At 58.7% G+C, this 18,269-nt stretch overlaps 2 protein-coding genes and 1 long non-coding RNA gene across 5 annotated transcripts in view; 2 read left to right on the top strand and 1 right to left on the bottom strand.

Moving 5' to 3' along the window:
- Positions 1–9,894, top strand: part of SMARCD3 (SWI/SNF related BAF chromatin remodeling complex subunit D3) — a 30,044-nt gene extending 20,150 nt beyond the window's left edge. The window contains exons 1-13 of one of the 2 annotated variants that reach the window (XM_036102097.2): positions 446–661; positions 3,536–3,747; positions 5,462–5,504; positions 6,356–6,478; positions 6,600–6,722; positions 6,972–7,067; positions 7,224–7,325; positions 7,536–7,697; positions 8,479–8,576; positions 8,738–8,873; positions 9,152–9,274; positions 9,394–9,495; positions 9,717–9,894. In XM_036102097.2, coding sequence (XP_035957990.1) covers positions 584–661; positions 3,536–3,747; positions 5,462–5,504; positions 6,356–6,478; positions 6,600–6,722; positions 6,972–7,067; positions 7,224–7,325; positions 7,536–7,697; positions 8,479–8,576; positions 8,738–8,873; positions 9,152–9,274; positions 9,394–9,495; positions 9,717–9,770 — 1,452 coding nt within the window. In that variant the 5' untranslated portion in view covers positions 446–583 and the 3' untranslated portion in view covers positions 9,771–9,894. Of the gene's footprint in view, positions 1–445; positions 662–3,535; positions 3,748–5,461; positions 5,505–6,355; positions 6,479–6,599; positions 6,723–6,971; positions 7,068–7,223; positions 7,326–7,535; positions 7,698–8,478; positions 8,577–8,737; positions 8,874–9,151; positions 9,275–9,393; positions 9,496–9,716 lie in introns of those variants that run through there. The other variant, XM_036102098.2, reaches the window with a different exon arrangement.
- A 130-nt stretch (positions 9,895–10,024) lies between these two features.
- On the bottom strand, positions 10,025–15,733 carry CHPF2 (chondroitin polymerizing factor 2). 2 transcript variants are annotated; one of them, XM_036102091.2, is made up of 5 exons: positions 15,631–15,733; positions 13,908–15,206; positions 12,921–13,485; positions 12,135–12,317; positions 10,025–11,476 (listed from the first exon to the last, which is right to left on the bottom strand). In XM_036102091.2, the coding sequence occupies exons 2-5, from the start codon at positions 14,186–14,188 to the stop codon at positions 10,169–10,171; spliced, it is 2,337 nt and encodes a 778-aa protein (XP_035957984.1). In that variant the 5' UTR covers positions 14,189–15,206; positions 15,631–15,733; the 3' UTR covers positions 10,025–10,168. The 2 variants fall into 2 exon arrangements, with proteins under 2 accessions (XP_035957984.1, XP_035957983.1); XM_036102090.2 differs by having other exon boundaries at positions 13,908–15,696.
- Positions 15,734–16,190: 457 nt separating this feature from the next.
- Positions 16,191–17,689, top strand: LOC144379629 (uncharacterized). Its single transcript, XR_013442940.1, has 2 exons — positions 16,191–16,889; positions 17,567–17,689. It is a non-coding gene; the product is annotated as an uncharacterized LOC144379629 (long non-coding RNA).
- Positions 17,690–18,269: the final 580 nt, after the last annotated feature.

Here is an 18,269-nt window from a genome sequence, read left to right as displayed (position 1 = left end):
CAGAAATGCAGCAGGAGCCGCTTGGGGGACAGTTGGAACTGACTGTTCCCTGCCTGGCCCTGCCGGCGAATTCCCTAACCGAGAAACTATTTGTGCCGAGGGCCCGGGTGGCCGGCGAGCCCCCCGCCACCTCCCCTCGCGTCCCCTCCCCGCGCCGCCTCCCCGCGGCCCTCGGGCGGCCTCCGGCTGCAGTGCCGCTGCCCAGCGCCCAGGAGCCGGGCTCGCCGGCGTGCCTCGCCGCTTATCTGCGCTGTTTGGACAGCGAGGGCTGGAAAGGCAGGCGTTTCTGTCCCCGCCGAGTCAACAGGCAGACCCCGGGCCGCCGGACTATTTCTGTCTTATCAGTGCAGGAATGCGGCAGCCGCGGCGGCGGCGGCGGCGGCGGCGGCGGGCGGGCGGCGGCGGCGTGGGCCGTGGGCCGTCAGGGCAGCCCTGAAGGGGCCCCCTCCCCACTCCGCTCGAGTAGAAGTGTGAGAGAGCCCAGCAGGACTCAGAGGGGAGAGTTGGAGGAAAAAAAAAGGCAGAAAAGGGAAAGAAAGAGGAAGAGAGAGAGAGAGTGAGAGGAGCCGCTGAGCCCACCCCGATGGCCGCGGACGAAGTTGCCGGAGGGGCGCGCAAAGCCACGAAAAGCAAACTTTTTGAGTTTCTGGTCCATGGGGTGGTGAGTGGGGGAAAGTTAGCGGGGGAGGGTGAGCGAGCTGGCTCGGGCTGAATGGAGGGATGATCGGGAGGGGCCGGGAGGGGGCTCCCGCTCTCCCACCCCTCTGGCAGGGGCGCCACGGCCCCGCGGCCCAGCCCCAGGACTGTGCCGGCGCCCTGGCACTCGAACACGTCGTCAGGCGGCGGGCCGGGGATGGGTGCCCGGGCGGGGACGGGAGGCGTTTGCGTGGGTTCTTGTCAGGGGCTGGGGGTGGGACTTGGGGACTGTCCCCCCCAAGAGTGTGGGGGGGTCCCCTCTGTACCAGACGTGTTGTCTTCTGTTCTCTTCCTCGTGGGCCCAGGTGTTCCCCTGCCCTGGGGGTGGGGGTGGGGGACACGGCACTGGGTGGGCTGGTTGTCTGCTCATCCGTTGGGACAGTGTCTCTCGGATTGTGTCTCCGGGAGCAAGGAGCAGGTGACCCTGGAGGCACTGGGAGCGGGAAGCTGTCTGGCTGAACAACCTCTGCATCCTGGCAGGAGGGCTCTGGGGCTTTGCTGATGGCCTCTGCCATCAGGGTCAGAGAGAGACCCTCTCTAGGGACAGACCCCAAGTTAAGGGGTCTGAAGATCCCCTTGGCAGACTCAGCCCACCAGAAGCTGATGTCCTTAAATCCTCAAAGGTGTGAAGGAAGGGCTGCAGTCAGGGATGTGCGGCCTAGAGGCCAAAGGGGCAGGGCGGCACCTTCCTGCCAGGAGCAGACTTGGAAGGCACACAGGGAGCCTAAGGGAGCCCGGGGTGCCCTGAGGGGATGGGACCTCGGGCTGAGGCAGCAGAAGCCAGGCTGGGAGAAGCGTGGAGGGCAGCAGAATGGGAGAGGCAGGGGCTGTAGGACTTGCAATGGCTACTGGGGTTGGAGCTGGGTGCAGAGGAGGCAGTCAAGTTGACTATGGCCAAATTTGGTTGTGACCCCAAAGAAGGCACATTCTCAGTGAGGGAGGCCAGAGTCGCTAGAATCTTGGCCCTTCGTTGGGGTGGTCCCAGTAGCTGGCACAGCCCTCTGGGGGCTCTGGAAGCTTCTCTCTCGGGACCTCTTCAGCAGATCAGCAAGTATCGCTGGCCTTGAAAAATGGGAGAGCAGCTGATTGGGTAAAGGGGCTTCCCTGGGGCAGCCTGTCCTCCAGTCCCAGAGATCTCTGAGGCAACTTCCCAGGGGTGCCCGTGTCACTCAGCCAAGTTGCCAGTCCTAACCACGCTGTTGGGTGAAGTCCCTTTAAAAAGGCCCATCTAGGGGAGAGAGGGGGCTATACATGTGGGGGGTTTTGTTTTTGTTTTTGTTTTTAATTTGGCCAACTTAGAGCTTCGGTTCTTGGGTGGCTGTGAGTCCCACCGCTTCACTCCCAGTACCCTATCTGTACTGGTGGGGCTGGGCCTAGGCTCCATTCTGGGCCACCACTCTGGAGATATGAGTGACAGGGTCAGGTGGTGTGGGGGAGGCAGACACGTGGACGGGCAGTTTTCACTGTGGGAGAGATGGACAGAGACAGCTGGCTGGCTGGGAGTTAGGGTTAGACCTAGTACAGGGCAAGAGGGACAGGAGGGAGAGTTGGTCACCCAGCTCGGCTCAGGGCTCCTCCTTGTGCCGGGGGGCATCTGCACTCTAGGGGGCAAAGTGGGTAGCGTGTAAAAGGTAACAGGGACACTGGGGGTGCATCCCTTGCTCCCTAATCTCCTTCCTGCTCTCTTTGTCCCCTTCCCACCCACCCTCCACTTTACAGCCTCTCTGGCCTTCCCCAATCCCTGTTCTGGAATCTGGACAAGTGGGGTTTTAAAAGTCTGTGAAACACTTCACTCAGTGGATTTGCATCTCCTCTACATCCCATCTGAGGTGGCAGGGGAGCACACCTGCCTCATCTCGCTCTCCACGGCCCCCTTTGAGCCCTGACTTCCTACCTCACTGGGGCGGGGTGGGAAGTGAAGGAGTTCTGCAGGCGGACAGGAAGGGAGAAATGGATGGAAAGGAAATGCCGCTGCCTTTGAGCTCTCCAAGCACTCTGGGCAGCCCACCTCCAGCCCAGCTGCCTCCTGTCCTGTCAGAGAATCCTGGTAGGAGGTGACCTCACCAGCTCCTGCTGCCTCCAGCCTTCACCTTAGGAGCAAATTGGGGGGGGGGGATGGGCTAAGTCGTCAGAGCCCCTGGGTGTGGAGGTTTGGAATCAGCCAAAGGGGGTGTGGTTGGAGCTGAGGGGTCAAAAGCAGGGGCCCAGAGAGAAGGGCAGGTTAAGGTGGGGAGGGCAAGTGCACGGCAGGACAGCCCAGGAAGTGGACTGAGAAGCAAGGAGTGGAAAGAGGCAGAAGTCCTAGCAGGGAGCTGGGCCTCTAACCCAGATGAAGCTGCAGAGAGCAAACAGTCCTGGCCCCTCAGGAAACGGCGGTTCAGTGCTGCCTTTGCCAGGAGGAGCTGCGTGACCTTGGCTAGGTCGCTTTTCTCCTTGAGCCACGGTTGCCTCATCTGTCAAGTGGGGTTGGAAAGACCCCCTCAGTCTGTCTTGCAGATGAGCATGTGGTTGTGAACATCCTTTGAAAAGGTTGAAAGGCGCCATTAATATTCATTTTCGCGGTACCTTCCGCAAATCCGAGGCTGGCGATGCCCAGTGCAGTTGCCTGGCTTCAGTTAGCTTCCTGCAGCGAGACGCAAAGCCCCCTCCGCCAAGCCGCGCGGTTGCGGCGCCCCTGCCCCTCCCACCCCTCGCTCACGCTGGCGGCATCAGGGTCACCGGCCGGGGGGCTTGGGGTGGGAGAGACGCGGCTCACCGCGCCTGGAACCGGGGCCCTGGTCTGACGGGCGGGCGCCAGTTTTCTGCTTCACCTCCGCCCCCGCCCCCGCCCCCCCACCAGCGCCCCGGGATGCCGTCTGGAGCCCGGATGCCCCACCAGGGGGCGCCCATGGGCCCCCCGGGCTCCCCGTACATGGGCAGCCCCGCCGTGCGACCCGGCCTGGCCCCCGCGGGCATGGAGCCCGCCCGCAAGCGAGCAGCGCCCCCGCCCGGCCAGAGCCAGGCCCAGAGCCAGGGCCAGCCGGTGCCCACCGCCCCCGCGCGGAGCCGCAGGTGAGTGAGGCCCAGCGCGGACGGGGGGCGGGCCACGGGACCCCAGGGACGGGGTGGGTGAGGAGCGAGATTGGAAGGAGCGAGGAAGAAGGATCAGCAAGGAACGAGCCGTCCTGGGTGGGATGCCCTCTGGGGAGGTGGGCCGAGGGGGCACTGGTCTGGTTCCTTTGTGTGCCCACCGTAGAGACCGAAGCTGCGGCCGTCGCGCCCTTGTCCTTGTCACCTGCTCGGTCCTTCTCTCCCCCCTTGTCCCCAGGTTCTGGGAGATGCTTCAGTCTTTGGGGTGGGGGTGGGGCTGGCGGTAGGACCGAGGGCTGAGCTTTAGGGACTGTGTTTCTCCAAGTGTGGCTGTCCAGTGCACCGTCCTCAGTACCCTGGCTTGACTCTTTAAAAGCCCCACTCCAGGTATTCTCAATCTGACTCTCTGGCCAGGGGGGTGGAGCCTGGGGATTTGCCCTGTGGGTGGTCTCCTGCACAGTCCTGCTCTCAGGTGATTCCTAGGCACTCAGAGGTTGAAGAGCTGCCATAATCTGTCCTCGGGACCAGGTCTGCCCCACAGCCACCAGGGACCAGCCCGTCTCCCCGTCTGAGCCAGCTGGTGGCACCCCAAAAGCCCCTGCTGGTGTCTGGCAAGAGAGATGCCCCTCTGGGTTTCACTATTTAACCAAACACACATGCTTCCCTTTGCACACCAGATGGAGTCCTATAAAAGGAGTAATATGGATTTTACCTCATTATTAAATATTTTTTACACATCAAGGAAAATTCACCATTTATAGGAATCCTATGATGAATTCTTTGCAAAGTGAATCATCCTTTTATACAGTAAACAAGTTCCTGATTTGTCTTGTATAAGTGGAGAGTTTCACATAGGTAATTTCTTCAAAACAAATCAGACCTTTAATGAAAGGTGCTTACCTAGCCTTAGAATAGGCTTTTGGAAGGGAGGGGGCAGTGGTTATCACCACACAGGGATGGTACAGAGCCATCCTCCAGGCTGGGTGCTAATCTCAACTCGCCAAGGATTTTCTGGGGGTGCTTTTGGGAATCAGAAGCAGCTAGCGGGTCAAGAAGAGTCCAGGTCCCAGCTGCCACCCCAAATCCATCCTGCAGTCACACCCCACAGGAGAACCCTCTCTCTGGATCCCTCTGGGTGTGTTTCTGGACTCTGTTGGCAGGTGATCCGAGGGCCTGTCAGCATCCCCTTCCAAGTCCAGGGTGCCAGGGGTGCAAGTCCTCACCGGCTTCACCCATCACCGCCCCCCCCCCCCCGCTCCAGGGATGGCAGAGGGTGTCCGACACGGCTCCCCTCCCTCTGAGCTCAGGCCACCTTGGGCTGTGCACCCCTGCTTAACAGAAAGGGAAAGTCCTCAGAATCCCTCCTCCCTCTCCTCTGTCCTCCCCCTCCCTAGCTTTTCTCAAACACTTTTGCAGCTTCCCCACCCCCCCAAGTCTAAATTTCTCTGGCCTGAGGATATGGTGGGGGTGGAAAGGGGCTCCCAGGCTAGAGAAAGGACGGGGCCACGTCTGCTCCCCACAAGAGGACGGAGCACCATGCCAGACAGCACTGCCGTAGCCCCTTGGGCGGGCAGACAAGCGGGCTGTGGGAACCCCAGCCAGGCGGGTGGAGATGTCGGGATAATTTAGCAGGTGGCCTCGTTACTCCCAGATCTGTCGCCATGGTAACCTGGTTTTTTCTTTAAAAAATGTACAGTGCCAAGAGGAGGAAGATGGCTGACAAAATCCTCCCTCAAAGGGTGAGTGCCTTTCACAGCAGCCCCCCAGCCCACCCCCCACCCTTCGCTGCTCTGCCTCCTTTCCCCCCCACCCCCCCACCCTGGGCCGCTTCCCCTCCCCCCTTAGGAGCAGAGCTTCAGCGTCACAGCCACTTTCACTTTTTGTTTAAAAAGCTAATTAAGAAGTGGGGCTCCCCGGCCAGAGGGAGGGGGTGGGGCAGAGGGAAGGAGCGGAGCCGGAAGAGGTAGGGTACTGGGCCCGGGGTGCAGTGGACTGAGCTCCAGCAGCCCGCAGACATAAATACAGGTGTGGGACAAAGAGGGCACGAGAGCTAGGGGACCAAAGGCTGGCAGGGGGAGTGAAGGGAACTGAGGCTGGCCGGAAGGCCTGGATGTCATAAGTGAACCCAGGCCAAGCTAGGCGTGGGCGGTGGTACAGCTGAGACGTCAGGTGGAGCGACAAGGTGGGGTGGCAGGGTAGAGGCAAGCAGCGACACCCTCTGTCTCAGGCACCCCAGGGTCCCAGGCACTTTGCAGACACCCCAGGAAGGTCCAGAGGCCATGTGACAAGGGCAAGGACAAGATGAGGAGGTGAAGCCCTAGTTGCTGGGCTCCGTGGCTGCTGCGGCCGCCCCAGTGATGAAATGCTTCTCCCTCGAGGGAGAAGCAGCGTGTATCCCTACATGTCGAGGTCCTTTCTGCTGGATACGCAGTCCTGGGGAGAAGTCCCCGTTTGCACTCCCAAAGTTGCGTGCCCAGAACCTGGCCAGCTCCCCTCTACGCTCTTTGTACCCTGGGACCGCATGACACGCACATTCCACCTACAAGACTGGCTGAGCCCCTGGTTCCCTGTCTTGCTCCTTCTCTTCCAGATCCGGGAGCTGGTCCCCGAGTCCCAGGCTTATATGGACCTCCTGGCATTTGAGAGGAAACTGGATCAAACCATCATGCGGAAGCGGGTGGACATCCAGGAGGCTCTAAAGAGGCCAATGAAGGTGTCTTGATTTGGGGGCGGGAAGAGGGCTCTCGGTCCTGTTCCAAGAATGGAGGAGTGGGATTGCCCCGGGAATGGGAGCACGCAGCGTCGGCTCTGTACTACACTCTTTATTTCTACAGCAAAAGCGGAAGCTGCGTCTTTATATCTCCAATACTTTTAACCCTGCGAAGCCCGACGCTGAAGATTCTGACGGCAGCATTGCTTCCTGGGAGCTGCGGGTGGAGGGGAAGCTCCTGGATGACGTACGTCCTGGCCCAGGTCTCTCCAGGTGTCCTGGGGTGGGCGTGGGGCTGAGCTGAGGACAGACGAGCTGTCTGCACCATGGGCTAGGGAGTCAGCCCCGGCCAGGGGTGGGCGACCTGAAGAGACAGTCCGGGTGCAGAGGCCTGGCTCTAACCGTGCTGCCCTACCCAACCAGCCCCCCCACCCCCGACTCATCCTGCCCTCACGGTCCCTGTCCTGCCCCCACGGTCCCTGTCCCTCTCCCACAGCCCAGCAAGCAGAAGCGGAAGTTCTCTTCCTTCTTCAAGAGTTTGGTCATTGAGCTGGACAAAGACCTTTATGGCCCCGACAACCACCTAGTTGAGGTAAGACCCAGACCTCTTCTGCCCGGGAACAGCCACCTTTCCACAGACCACCGTCCCTCAGCCGCACGGATCCGGAGCAGGGACCACCCGAGCGCCCCTGGGCCCAGCAGCCCAGATGGGCCTGTGAGGTGACCCAGCTGTCCTCCCCCTGGGCAGTGGCACCGGACACCCACCACCCAGGAGACGGATGGGTTCCAGGTGAAGAGGCCGGGGGACCTGAGTGTACGCTGCACACTGCTCCTCATGCTGGACTACCAGGTCCGAGCCCCTCCCCCCACACCCTTGCTCTTCGGGCAGGCCTCGGCTTCAAGGGAGCGCACCCCGAGGGACCCCATGCTCTCCCCAACCTCACCTTCTCCAGAGGCATGTTTCCCAGGAGCCCAATCATCACGTCCCCCGGTCCCAAGCTGCCTGGCCCTGAGCTCTTCCCACTCCTTCGCTTTTATTTTCACGGCCATCTTTTCCCAGCCTCCCCAGTTCAAACTGGATCCCCGCCTGGCTCGGCTGCTGGGATTGCACACACAGAGCCGCTCAGCCATCGTGCAGGCCCTGTGGCAGTATGTGAAGACCAACAGGCTGCAGGACTCACATGACAAGGAATACATCAATGGGGACAAATACTTCCAGCAGGTACCCTCTCCCCTGATCTCAGGGGTGTGGGGGGCCGGCAGAGGTCCCAATAGGGGAGGTGCCTCGACTAACGGCAACACCCCCTCCCCCACTTCTAGATTCCTGGGTATCACAAATGGTAAGCAGGGTCCTAGGGCAGGCCCAGCCGTGGCGTAGCTCCGCGCCGCAGCCCATCCCTTTTAGCCAAGCCAGTTTAGAAAGATCTGGAACCTTAAAAGGCCAACAGTTTGGGGAACATAGTATTCTTGGCACTTGGGAGTTAGGATCCCTGAGTTCTAGTCCTGGATCCAGACTCCACCAAAGTAGAGATTATTATTCGTAAAGCTGTTTAAATAAACACGGCAGGTAAACCTGAGGAGTAAAATAGCAGTGGGTGTTTACTGAGCACTTGCCCTGTGCCCGGCACTGTTGCAGCGAGTGTGGGCTCACCCACTTCGTTCTCCCAACCACGCTGGTGGTTACCATCCCCACTCTGCACTTGAAGAAACCGAGGCCTGAGAGTTCAGGGGCCTGGCCCGAGGTTGTGGTGTTAATGGAAGAGGCAGGATTTGCACCTCGGCGGCCACAGACCCAGGGCCGGTGCTTTCGACCACTGCACCGCACCAGCTCACGTCCTTGTCCTCACTCCACCACCCACCGACACCCGCGTCCCCGCCCCAGCAGCACTGAGGAGTTAGACTTGCTCTTGGCGTCTTGTGGCCGTCCCAGAATGGAAGGATCTAGGGCTGTAGTTACACTCTCTTCAAGCAGATGAGATTGGTCTCTTTCTCTCCTGCTTCAGATTTTTGATTGCCCGCGGCTGAAGTTTTCTGAGATTCCCCAGCGCCTCACAGCTCTGCTATTGCCCCCTGACCCTATTGTCATCAACCACGTCATCAGGTGAGGCCCCAGCTTGCTCCTCAGACCAGGGAATCATTGCAGTCCTGCCCTCCCTCTTCCTCCCCCGCCCCGTTCCCTCCCCCCACCACCGCATCTGCCCCTGGGACCCTCTGGCCTCTGTGGGAGCAGCGCGGATACCAAGGGCTGGACTTCCCTGGCAGCGTGGACCCGTCGGACCAGAAGAAGACGGCGTGCTATGATATTGACGTGGAGGTAGAGGAGCCACTGAAGGGACAGATGAGCAGCTTCCTCCTGTCCACGGCCAACCAGCAGGAGATCAGCGCTCTGGACAGTAAGGTGGGGCCAGAGCCCAGAGCTGGAGTGGGACATTAACCCCGAAATGACAAAATACAGACAAGAGATGAGAGCACAGGCCTATGGAGAGATGAAGGGGGCAGGTGGCCCTTCCCTCGCTACTTAGAGCTCTGCCCATCCCCCCTTCCCCAGGCCTGGACCCCAGGGATTGCCCTTCAAAGGAACAGCAGCAAACCCCTCGCCCGCTGGCCCCCCTCCTCCTTCCCCTTCTCTCCCACATCACCATGGCCAGGTGAAAGCGTCTTTCTTTCTACCTGTAGATCCATGAGACGATTGAGTCCATAAACCAGCTCAAGATCCAGAGGGACTTCATGCTAAGCTTCTCCAGAGACCCCAAAGGCTACATCCAAGACCTGCTCCGCTCCCAGAGCCGGGACCTCAAGGTGAAGGGGACTCAGGGAGCACTGGATGGAAGAGAAGCATATTGGGAAGACAGTAAAGGTGGTTACACAAGGGCTGGAGGGGGTCCGGGCTCCGAGCTGACCCCGCTGCTCCCTCCCAGGTGATGACAGATGTGGCAGGCAACCCCGAGGAGGAGCGCCGGGCTGAGTTCTACCACCAGCCCTGGTCCCAGGAAGCCGTCAGCCGCTATTTCTACTGCAAGGTGTGGACGGGCCCGTGTACCTCAGGCCTCCCCCCCTACCCGCTCCCAGAGAAGCCTCCCTTCCCAGCCCCGTCAGCGGCCCTTGCCGCTCCACCAACCCCCTCACCGCGCAGGTGCCCTCCCTGCCCCCAGATGCTCTTCCAGGGTGGCTGGGTGGTGGGGACTGGCCTGTCACTCACCGGCAACAGCGTAACCCTGCTACTGCTCTTATTTCCCTCAAGATCCAGCAGCGCAGGCAGGAGCTGGAGCAGTCGCTGGTTGTACGCAACACCTAGGAGCCCCCGCGAATGAGCCCGCTGTGGGCCTCCGCGCCCCGGGCCCTGGCCCCCCGGGGCTCTGCCGCACTCCTCTGCCACCTTCTGGGTGAGGCAGGGGAATGATTAAAGGTCATGCATCTGAGAGCAGACTTGTGTGTCATTGGCAACCGGGGAGGAAGGACAAGGGGAAGGCGGTGGGTCCCTCTGGGAAGACTGCCCACCCCCCCCCCAGAGTCTTCTCTTTACTCCGTTTCCCCTAGACCTAAAAACAGTTTGGCAGAAGACACTTTTAATAACATTTATCTTATTAAAAAAATACAGCCACAAGCTCTCCATCTGTCCGTCCGTTTTGCCTCGCCCTGCCGGGGCCGCGGCCGAGAGGGGAGCCGCACGGAGGGCCAGGGCCCCGGGCCGAGCTAGGTGCTGTTGGCCTGCTCGGGCTCGAACAGCGCCACGGCGAGCTGCGCCCGGCCCCCCAGCCCCTCCAGGTTGCTGAGGCGGCAGCGGTGGTAGAGCTCCTCGCTAAGCCGTGGGCTGCAGTCCCGCAGGGCGAACTTCTGCACCAGCCCTGGCTCCACGGCCCGGAAGAGGTGGAGCCCTGAGAACCGGAGGAAAACATCCATCACCTCCAGCCCCTCCAGGGCTTCCTCCTCTTCCTGGCCTGCCAGTTCACCGGCCAGCCGGGCTCGGGCCGCCAGGTAGTCGGCGTTGTAGAAGCAGCCCTCCGCGGACGCCTGCCGGTCAAACCTGCCTCCTACGGGAGCCCCCCGGGCAGGGTCGGCACCGGGAGGGGACGGGGGATCAGGGCCGGCTCCCGGGGGCCCTGGCGGAGATCTCTGTGGTGCCAGGGCAGGGTTGAACTCCTGGAAATGCACCGGGAAGAAGGCCTGCCAGCCAGAGATGGCGTTCATTCGGCAGCGGTTGAGGACTTCGGGCCCGGGCCTGGTCCACACGGTGGTGAGGAAGAAGAGTGTGTCCACGGGGTGCTTCTTAGAGACCACGTCCATGAGCCGCACCTGGGAAGGGGCCTCTGCGCGCACGGCGAGCCAGGCCAGCCTGGTCCCCGGGTACCGTCGCTCTAACTCGGCCGCTGCCGCCTTCACCCCAACGAATGGGTCTGGGGCCCCTCGGCCACCTTCCCGGGGTCCGTAGACCAGCAGCAGGGTGAGCAGCGCATGCTCTCGTGGCTCCAGGACGCCGGCCGCAAAGGCCTCCAGGAAAGCCAGGGCTGCGGCGGCTTCGGCCGCCGGGAGCGGCAGCACGAGCTGCACGCGGGTGGCCTCCGTGACGTAGGGCATGGGCAGGATCTCCACCCGGCTGAGCGGCCGCAGCAGGCTGACCCTGCGGGCCAGGGCCCGCCGGTGCCCGCGCTGCGTCACGGCTTCCAGCAGGAGGTCCAGGGTGTACTCCATGCCCCGCGCCGGGTCGAAGCGCCGGTAGCCGTTGAGCAGCCGCTGCTTCTGAAAGCGCAGGCGGGGCTGGTAGCGCCGATTCAGCTGCTCCAGAGCAGTCTCCACGGCGTCACCCACGTCGGCCCTGCTGGCCCCCTGCAGTGGGCACTTGGGGGACCCGTCTGCACAGGAGAAGGTATGCTGCTCTGTGAAGTAGTCCCAGCCCAGCACCTCAAATCGAGAGTGTGGTGTGAAAGGGGCCGGGAGCCCGATGGGCCAGCTCAGCCCTGCCTCGCCCTCGGGGGTCAGCACGGTCAGGTTCTGGATCTGAGCCTAGGGTGGGAGGGATGCACAGTTAGTGCCCTCTCGGGAGTCAGGGCCCGACCCGGCTCTAGCGTCCTGGGTTCTGAGCTCTGTCCTGACTCTGTCAACACGTGGTGAGGTGCCCCCGGGCTAATCGTTTCATCCCCTTTCCATTCGTGTCTGTAAGATGCAGAAAGCATATGAATCCTACACACCTTGCACAGTTGCTCCGAGAAGGAAGAGGTGGGAAATGTGCTTTTGCAGAGGTTAAAGCCCTGTAGCCTTTCTCTCCCATACCCACAGAATACCTTCTTCATGACCGAACCTTTGCTTTCACCTGCATTCCACCACCCACAGCCACGATCCACTGGAGCGTTCTTCCACGTCTACCCTTGGGCTTTTTAAGGACAGTGCTAGGAATCCAGGGACTTCTAGGCTTCTGCGTCCCCAGCGGAGGGGCACTAAAACAATCGTGTCTAAGCGCTGTACTGAGCCCTAATCCTCATAGTGCACCTGCAAACCCTTTTAACTCCATCCAGGTCGGGCCAGGAGCGTCACTTACGATTGACCTGGGTGCCCATGGGCCCCTTCTCCTTGGAGATGTTTACACTTAGGTGCGGTCAGCCTCCCCGCTCCCCCAGCTGCCCACTCACTGGGAGCTGACCGCCATGCGCGGCCCCAGGCTCACCTGCAGCTGCTCTATCTCGCTGTACGCCCGCTCCAGCTCCAGGGCACTGAAGCGCTTGTGCAGCCTGTACATGAGGGCTCCCTCGGAGACGGGGTGCACTGCGAAGGCACTCAGGAAAGCCGAGCTCCCCTCCTTCTCAGGGTCCCTATTTTTGGCCAGTTCAAATGAACGATACTGCTGCCCCTAAAGGGACCAATCAGATCAATCAAAACCACACACGGAGGGCTGCCTGTCCCCACCACCCTTAACCGGACTCCGCGTTCACCCCTGTTGCTGCCACAGAACGGTGGGGGGGGGGGAGCAGGAGCTTGCTCCAGCGTCCCCTTAAGCTTGACCTGACTCTCACCAGATTTGGGAAAAAAGAATGTGAAGTAGGCAATTAAGGATGCCCTCTTTGCCCAAAGAACCTCACTGTTTGAAGAGAATGAAAGCCATGCGCCAGAAAATGCTCCCCGACTCTGGTTTACCTTACTTCTCCAGGACAGTGGCCATCTCTAGGACATTCCCAGATCGTTTATGACTGTGCATGTGTCCAGGGAGGGGGCAAAGGGCACGGCGGGCAGATGGGAGGAGCTGGTGAGTAGGGGCACCTTTCTATCTTGCCCAGAGGGTCCCTGACAAGATGCCACTTTTGACAGCCCGAGGGTTCTAAGCCAGGGTCAGTGGCTAGGAAGGACAGAACCCCAACGCGCTGCTGGGAAGGAGCCAGCAGCACCCACCCCGGAGACCAATCACTCAGTCACTGCGAATTGTCAGGGACCGAGATGGACTTGAAAGGGCTGTCACCTGGTGCTGGGAGACACAGCCGATGCCCAGAGAGTCGATGAGGCAGCGGCCAAGCCACTCATCAGGACGGGCACTGAGAATGTCTCCTCGGCAGCCGTCCAGATGTGGCCGCAATCGAAGCAGGAGACTCCGGGACAACAGGTAGCCAAAGCCCCCGTGGCAGTACCGGGCCTGCTCGCCTGCGCCGATAAACTCCTCGGCCCGGCCCAGGTACAAGTCCTGGTTGATGCTGAGGTGACCGGCAAGGGCTGCCAGGCGGGGGGCCTGCACATACGTGTCATCCTGCATGACGAAGAACCAGTCGTAGTCGGCCCCAAAGTGTGTGTGGAGATGGCGCAGGGTCTCTGACATGAGCCAGGCTGGCCGTTCGTCCCCGTGAGATACCACCTGCATTCCCGCAGGAGTCCGCGCCCCTCGCTGCCCCGTGAAGTACAGTAACCGGGGGAAGTGGTGGGCCACTGTGCGGTTGACAGCCACAGCCAGAGTGGACAGGGTAGCCCTGGAGGTCAGGACAGCCACCAGCAACCGCTCCCGAGAGCCCAGCTCTGTCTGGATATACCGAGTCCTGCGGAGGGACCAACAGGCCAAGGGTCAACTCCTTAATCTTTAGGAGCCCAGTTTGTCCAGCATATACGTCGCTCTAGGAATGCAGAGAGGAGGGACCTCCTCATTGATACTAATGAGCTACTCCAGTGAGCATCCACTGACACTGGAATTCATTTGGGGAGGGGTCTACTAAGGATGGATTGGATGATTAGGTGGTTAGATGCAATTCCTGCCCTGTTTAAGAACATCCAACACAAATTTAACACCAATGGGCAAGACTTTCTTAAACCTGAGAAGGGAAAAATAGGAACAAACCATGATGGGTAATAAGGCAAAGAATTGTTCTAGGAGCCTAACACTGATCACCAGTGAAGGCAGAGGCAAGGCCTTAGAGCCGCGCAGAAGTGGGGTCCGGGGACCATGTACACACACAGCTCTCACCTGAGCACCTTCTTATAGGGCTTGTTGGGATCCCTGTAGTAAGGGACAATCCGGGGTTTGAAGTCTTCATCACTTTGGTCGAGTCCAGTTCTTGAGTCTGGATTATGTGGCACTCCTGGTTCCCCCACAGCTTCTACACAAGGATCTTCTCCCTCACCCTGGATCCAGGAAACCCGCAAGAGGCTCAGGCTGCATCCCAGAGACAGCCCTAGGATGAGGGGCAGTGCTGGTCGAAGCAGAGCCAACAGGGAGCTCAGTCGCATGGTGGTAGGCCCTGCCATACGTATGCCCCAGAGGGCACGGCTTCAAGGATCAATCAATAGGTTGGATGGGTATTAGGCCAATAGTAGGCCTGCAGTTTTTAACCAGGAAACCTAGGGTCAGTGAAGTCAACGACAGAGCAAGCTGTGCTTGCTTCCAGGCCCAGCATCCCCAGGAAGCGTATGGCTGGGCTTCAGTCCTCGAGGTGCCAGATTTAACCCTCAGTCTAAATGGCAATACACATTAGAGTCAATTTCACCCATTAATGGGATTATGGTCTGTCTTCCAGAAAGAGGAGGGAACAAAACTTAATCCTGCCAAATCTAACCCAAAATGAAGGACTACACACATCTGTAGACCGGATCTAAGTCGATACAGCAGCAGCTGATATAGAAAGGGTTGGGGAAAAGCACATACTCCATCAAAGTAACAGCCTCAACAAGAGCCTTCGTCAGTAGGCCTTTTTCAAAGAGCACCTGGCTGAGGGCACGTTTCTCACTCAATTCACTGAAGGGGCTGCCGACTAGCTATTGAAGACTAGCTACTGAAGGCCAGCACGGGGGAAGGGTTAAGGGCCTCTTTCTACTCTACTCCTGAGTGTTCAGGAAACACACAGCTACTAGAGTAACCCCTCCTCCCCGGGGAGAGCGGTCAGGGGCCTCTGCCATGGGGCACAGTTCTGCCCACCCACAGGAGGCGGACAGAGCCGGTGACTCAGCACTGAGCGCCTCTCAGAGGAGCACAACGGCTGATGGAACCATGCTGCGGGGCAATTCTTCTCTGAATCCCAGCTGCAGAGAGGCTGGTGCCGTCCACCTTCTGAGAGGAGACAGGAAGCGAATGACAGTAACTCTGGCTGTGTAAGAGCAATTCAGCGTCTGGTTTTACCGGGGCCCCAGGTACCCAAGCCAAACCAAAGTGGGAGGACGAGAAGCAGCTAGAGACGACACCGGGATCCTGTGAAAGCAAACGGAGGCTCGGCTGGCTTCGGACGTGACCGCTGCTCTCCCTCTCAGCGATCAAAGACCAATTCCAGTCCTAGAAGGAAGGCCCAACGCGAGTTTTAGCTGTTAGTCTCAAAACAGAAATGAAACCGGCTGCGTCACGAACTGTCGAGGAGGGGCTGGGGGACTCGGCTCGGTTTGTTCGGGCGGAGGGAATGGAGGTCGCGGCTGGGCGAGGAAGGCAAAGACCCCGTTATCAGGCCCGTCGGCGGGGCAAAGGCCCCCCTGCCTGCGCCAGCGGGCGAGGGACAGCAGGCACACCGAGTCCCCCAGGCCGAGGCCCTGCAGCAGGGCCAGGGGAGGCGGCGGACCGGTAATGGGCAGCCCGGTGTGGCCGATGCGGCCAGCGCCGTCCTGGGGAGCAGGGGCGAGGGCGTGGGGGTGGGACCTGCTCCTGCCGTCGGGAGCTGCGCCCCTGTCGCCCCTGCAGGGGGAAGGGCGGGGAAGGGGGAACAGACCCCAGTGCCCGGCCGAGGCGCCCGCTCCGCCGCTGCAGCCGCTGCCACCTCACAGCCCGGCCCGCGCCTTCCTCTTCCGCTCGCCGTCAGTCCCGGTCTCTATGGTGACAGCATCCGGTCGCTCGCCCCGCCTCCGCCCCGGGTGGTCTCCCCGCCCCTTCCCCGCAGCGCGCAGCCGCCGCGGGGATGACGTGGCGGCCCGGCCAGGCACCCGCTCCGAGGAAGAGGCGTGCGCCCCACAGACGCTGGTACGCGTGGACCGGGAGGCGCTCCGCATCTTCGACCTCAACTTTTGTCTGCTTTGGAAATAAAATGTCCTTCGCCTCAGTGGGCGCGGTTCTGCCTCCTCGACGACTTCTCCCGATGGGCTTCGGAACCCCATCGTCCACTGAGTTATTTCAGAAATGTTTGCCTACCAAGTTGCAGGCCAGCATTGAAAGTTTTGAGTGAGGGACGCCTGGGTGGCTCAGCCATTTAAGCGTCTGCCTTCGGCTCAGGTCATGATGGCAGGGTCCTGGGATCGAGCATCGGGCTCGTTGGTCAGCAGGGAGTCCGCTTCTCCCTCTGCCTGCTGCTCTTCCACTTTGTGCGCGCGCTCTCACAAATAAATAAATAAAATCTTGAGGGAAAAAGAAAGAGAGAAAAGAAAAGAAAGAATTGAGTGAACAAGTGGTGGGCGAGGCGGGCATGGTCCCTGCCCTCTGGGAGCTGAGGGTTGAGGGAGACAGACATTAAACACACACTGACATACCAAAAATATGAACAGGTAGAAAGGAAATCACAACCTGTCATAAGTATCATTGCAGAAAGTAGAGACCAGCAGAAAAACATGACAGGAAGAATTAAATTAGATTGGGAATTTGGGAATGCTGAGATCCAAAGATTGAGTAAGTTACCTAGGCAAAAAGTGGAGAGGAGTTTTCTGGGCAAAGATCAGAGCACATAGGACCCGAAAGAGGAAAGACACTCCCCTAGAGAAGAACTGGGAAGGCCAGGGCCAGCTAAAGTCCAATGAGAGAGGCGAAAAAAGCCCAAGGGGAGGCTGGAGGGCTGGCCGGGCCTTCCAAAGAGCACAACAGGTTTCCAACAGGGAAGGCACATCCCTAATAGGCAATTTGCAAGTGTATGAGGGGGGCAATCTCGTTTTATGGTTGAGGGGAGGAGCCAAGAATGCTACAAATCCTGCACTTTGCAAGACTGTCACACAAGAGGAAATTACCCAGCCCACACAGCTTTCAAATGTTCTCCTAAAAGTTCATGTAAGTGGAAAAAAAAGTTATAATTAATCCTTGAACCTGTGTTTTATTTTTTAAAACATTTTATTTATGTATTTGGCAGAGAGGGAGAGCACAAGCAGGGGGAGCAGCAGGCAGAGGGAAAGGGAGAAGCAGGCTCCCCGCTGAGCAGAGAGCCTGATGTGGACCTCAATCCCAGGACCCCGGGATCATGACCTGAGCCTAGCCGAAGGCAGACACCACCCAGGCGCCCCAAGAGCCTGTGTTTTATATATAAAAACAAAGTAATTTTGCAGGGTTGTAATATGTGCAGAACTTTCAAGGAATGTATCATGTAAATGGAAGGAAGATAATACTTTGTTTCATTCAGGAATTTACTAAGTTACTATTTTGGAGAACTGTATCACAGACAGCAGTGTCCTCGTGGTGTTCTGTCTGTATTTGTACTGTCACGTTCAAGGTGATCCTATATGCAGGTACAAACATATGACTAATTATGTTTTCTAGCGTAGTGAAATAACAATTACTGGAAAGTCTCTCCTTTTTTTCTGTTATGGTTAAGACACAATAATTTTTTTTTAAATTTATGTGTGTAGTTCCAGACCCTTCTTGGTTACTAAGTTTCTAGGTAATTCTGGATGAGACATTTCCTTCTTTGGGTCTCAGTTTCTTCATGTTTTACTTTTTTTTTTTTTAAGTAGGCTCTACACCCAACGTGGAGCTTGAACCCATGACCCCGAGATCAGGAGTTGGACATTCCACCAACTGAGCCAGCCAGGTGCCCGTTTCTTCATATTTTAAATAAAGAGCCCAGACCAAATGTTTTTTCTTCCAGCACTGACCTGTGATTTTTTCAAACTTAACCAGTTCTTTTCTTCTCCTCTCTTCCCACATCTCTCTCACTCTCTCCCTCCCATTTTCCCAATTCTTTCTCCCCCATACCCAGGTCTGTTCCCTGCAAAAGATCAGAACCTTAGGTGAGAATGGCAGAAATTCTACGTGGCCAACAATTTTTCTAAGCCACTCTTGCTGTGCTGAGGGAGACTCTGCCCAGCAACTGTTGATCATGGGAAATCATGGATGTGATTGGTTGCTATGTGGGTGGCTTCAGAGAAGTAGCTGGTTAATCTTTCTCTGGCCATCCCAAGCCATTTTACAAACCAGAAAATTCGAGCCTCAAATCCCAGCACTGTCTCCTACCAGCAGTGTTGTTTTATTAACAGCTCTGTGCTTTTGTTTTTAATCTGCAAAATGGTAATAATACCCACCTCAGAGTTTGGGAGGGGGGATTAAATGGGACAGCATAAATGTAAGAGCATAATAAATGTTAGTTTTCTGTAACCTGCCTGTAACTACACATTTTAATGAGGCTGGGAGAGGGAGGCATATTGTCGACAGTGCTCC

This window comes from Halichoerus grypus, chromosome 12, assembly GCF_964656455.1.
Source record: "Halichoerus grypus chromosome 12, mHalGry1.hap1.1, whole genome shotgun sequence".
Taxonomy (NCBI): Eukaryota; Metazoa; Chordata; class Mammalia; order Carnivora; family Phocidae; genus Halichoerus; species Halichoerus grypus.
This window is presented reverse-complemented; position numbering and strand designations above follow the sequence as displayed.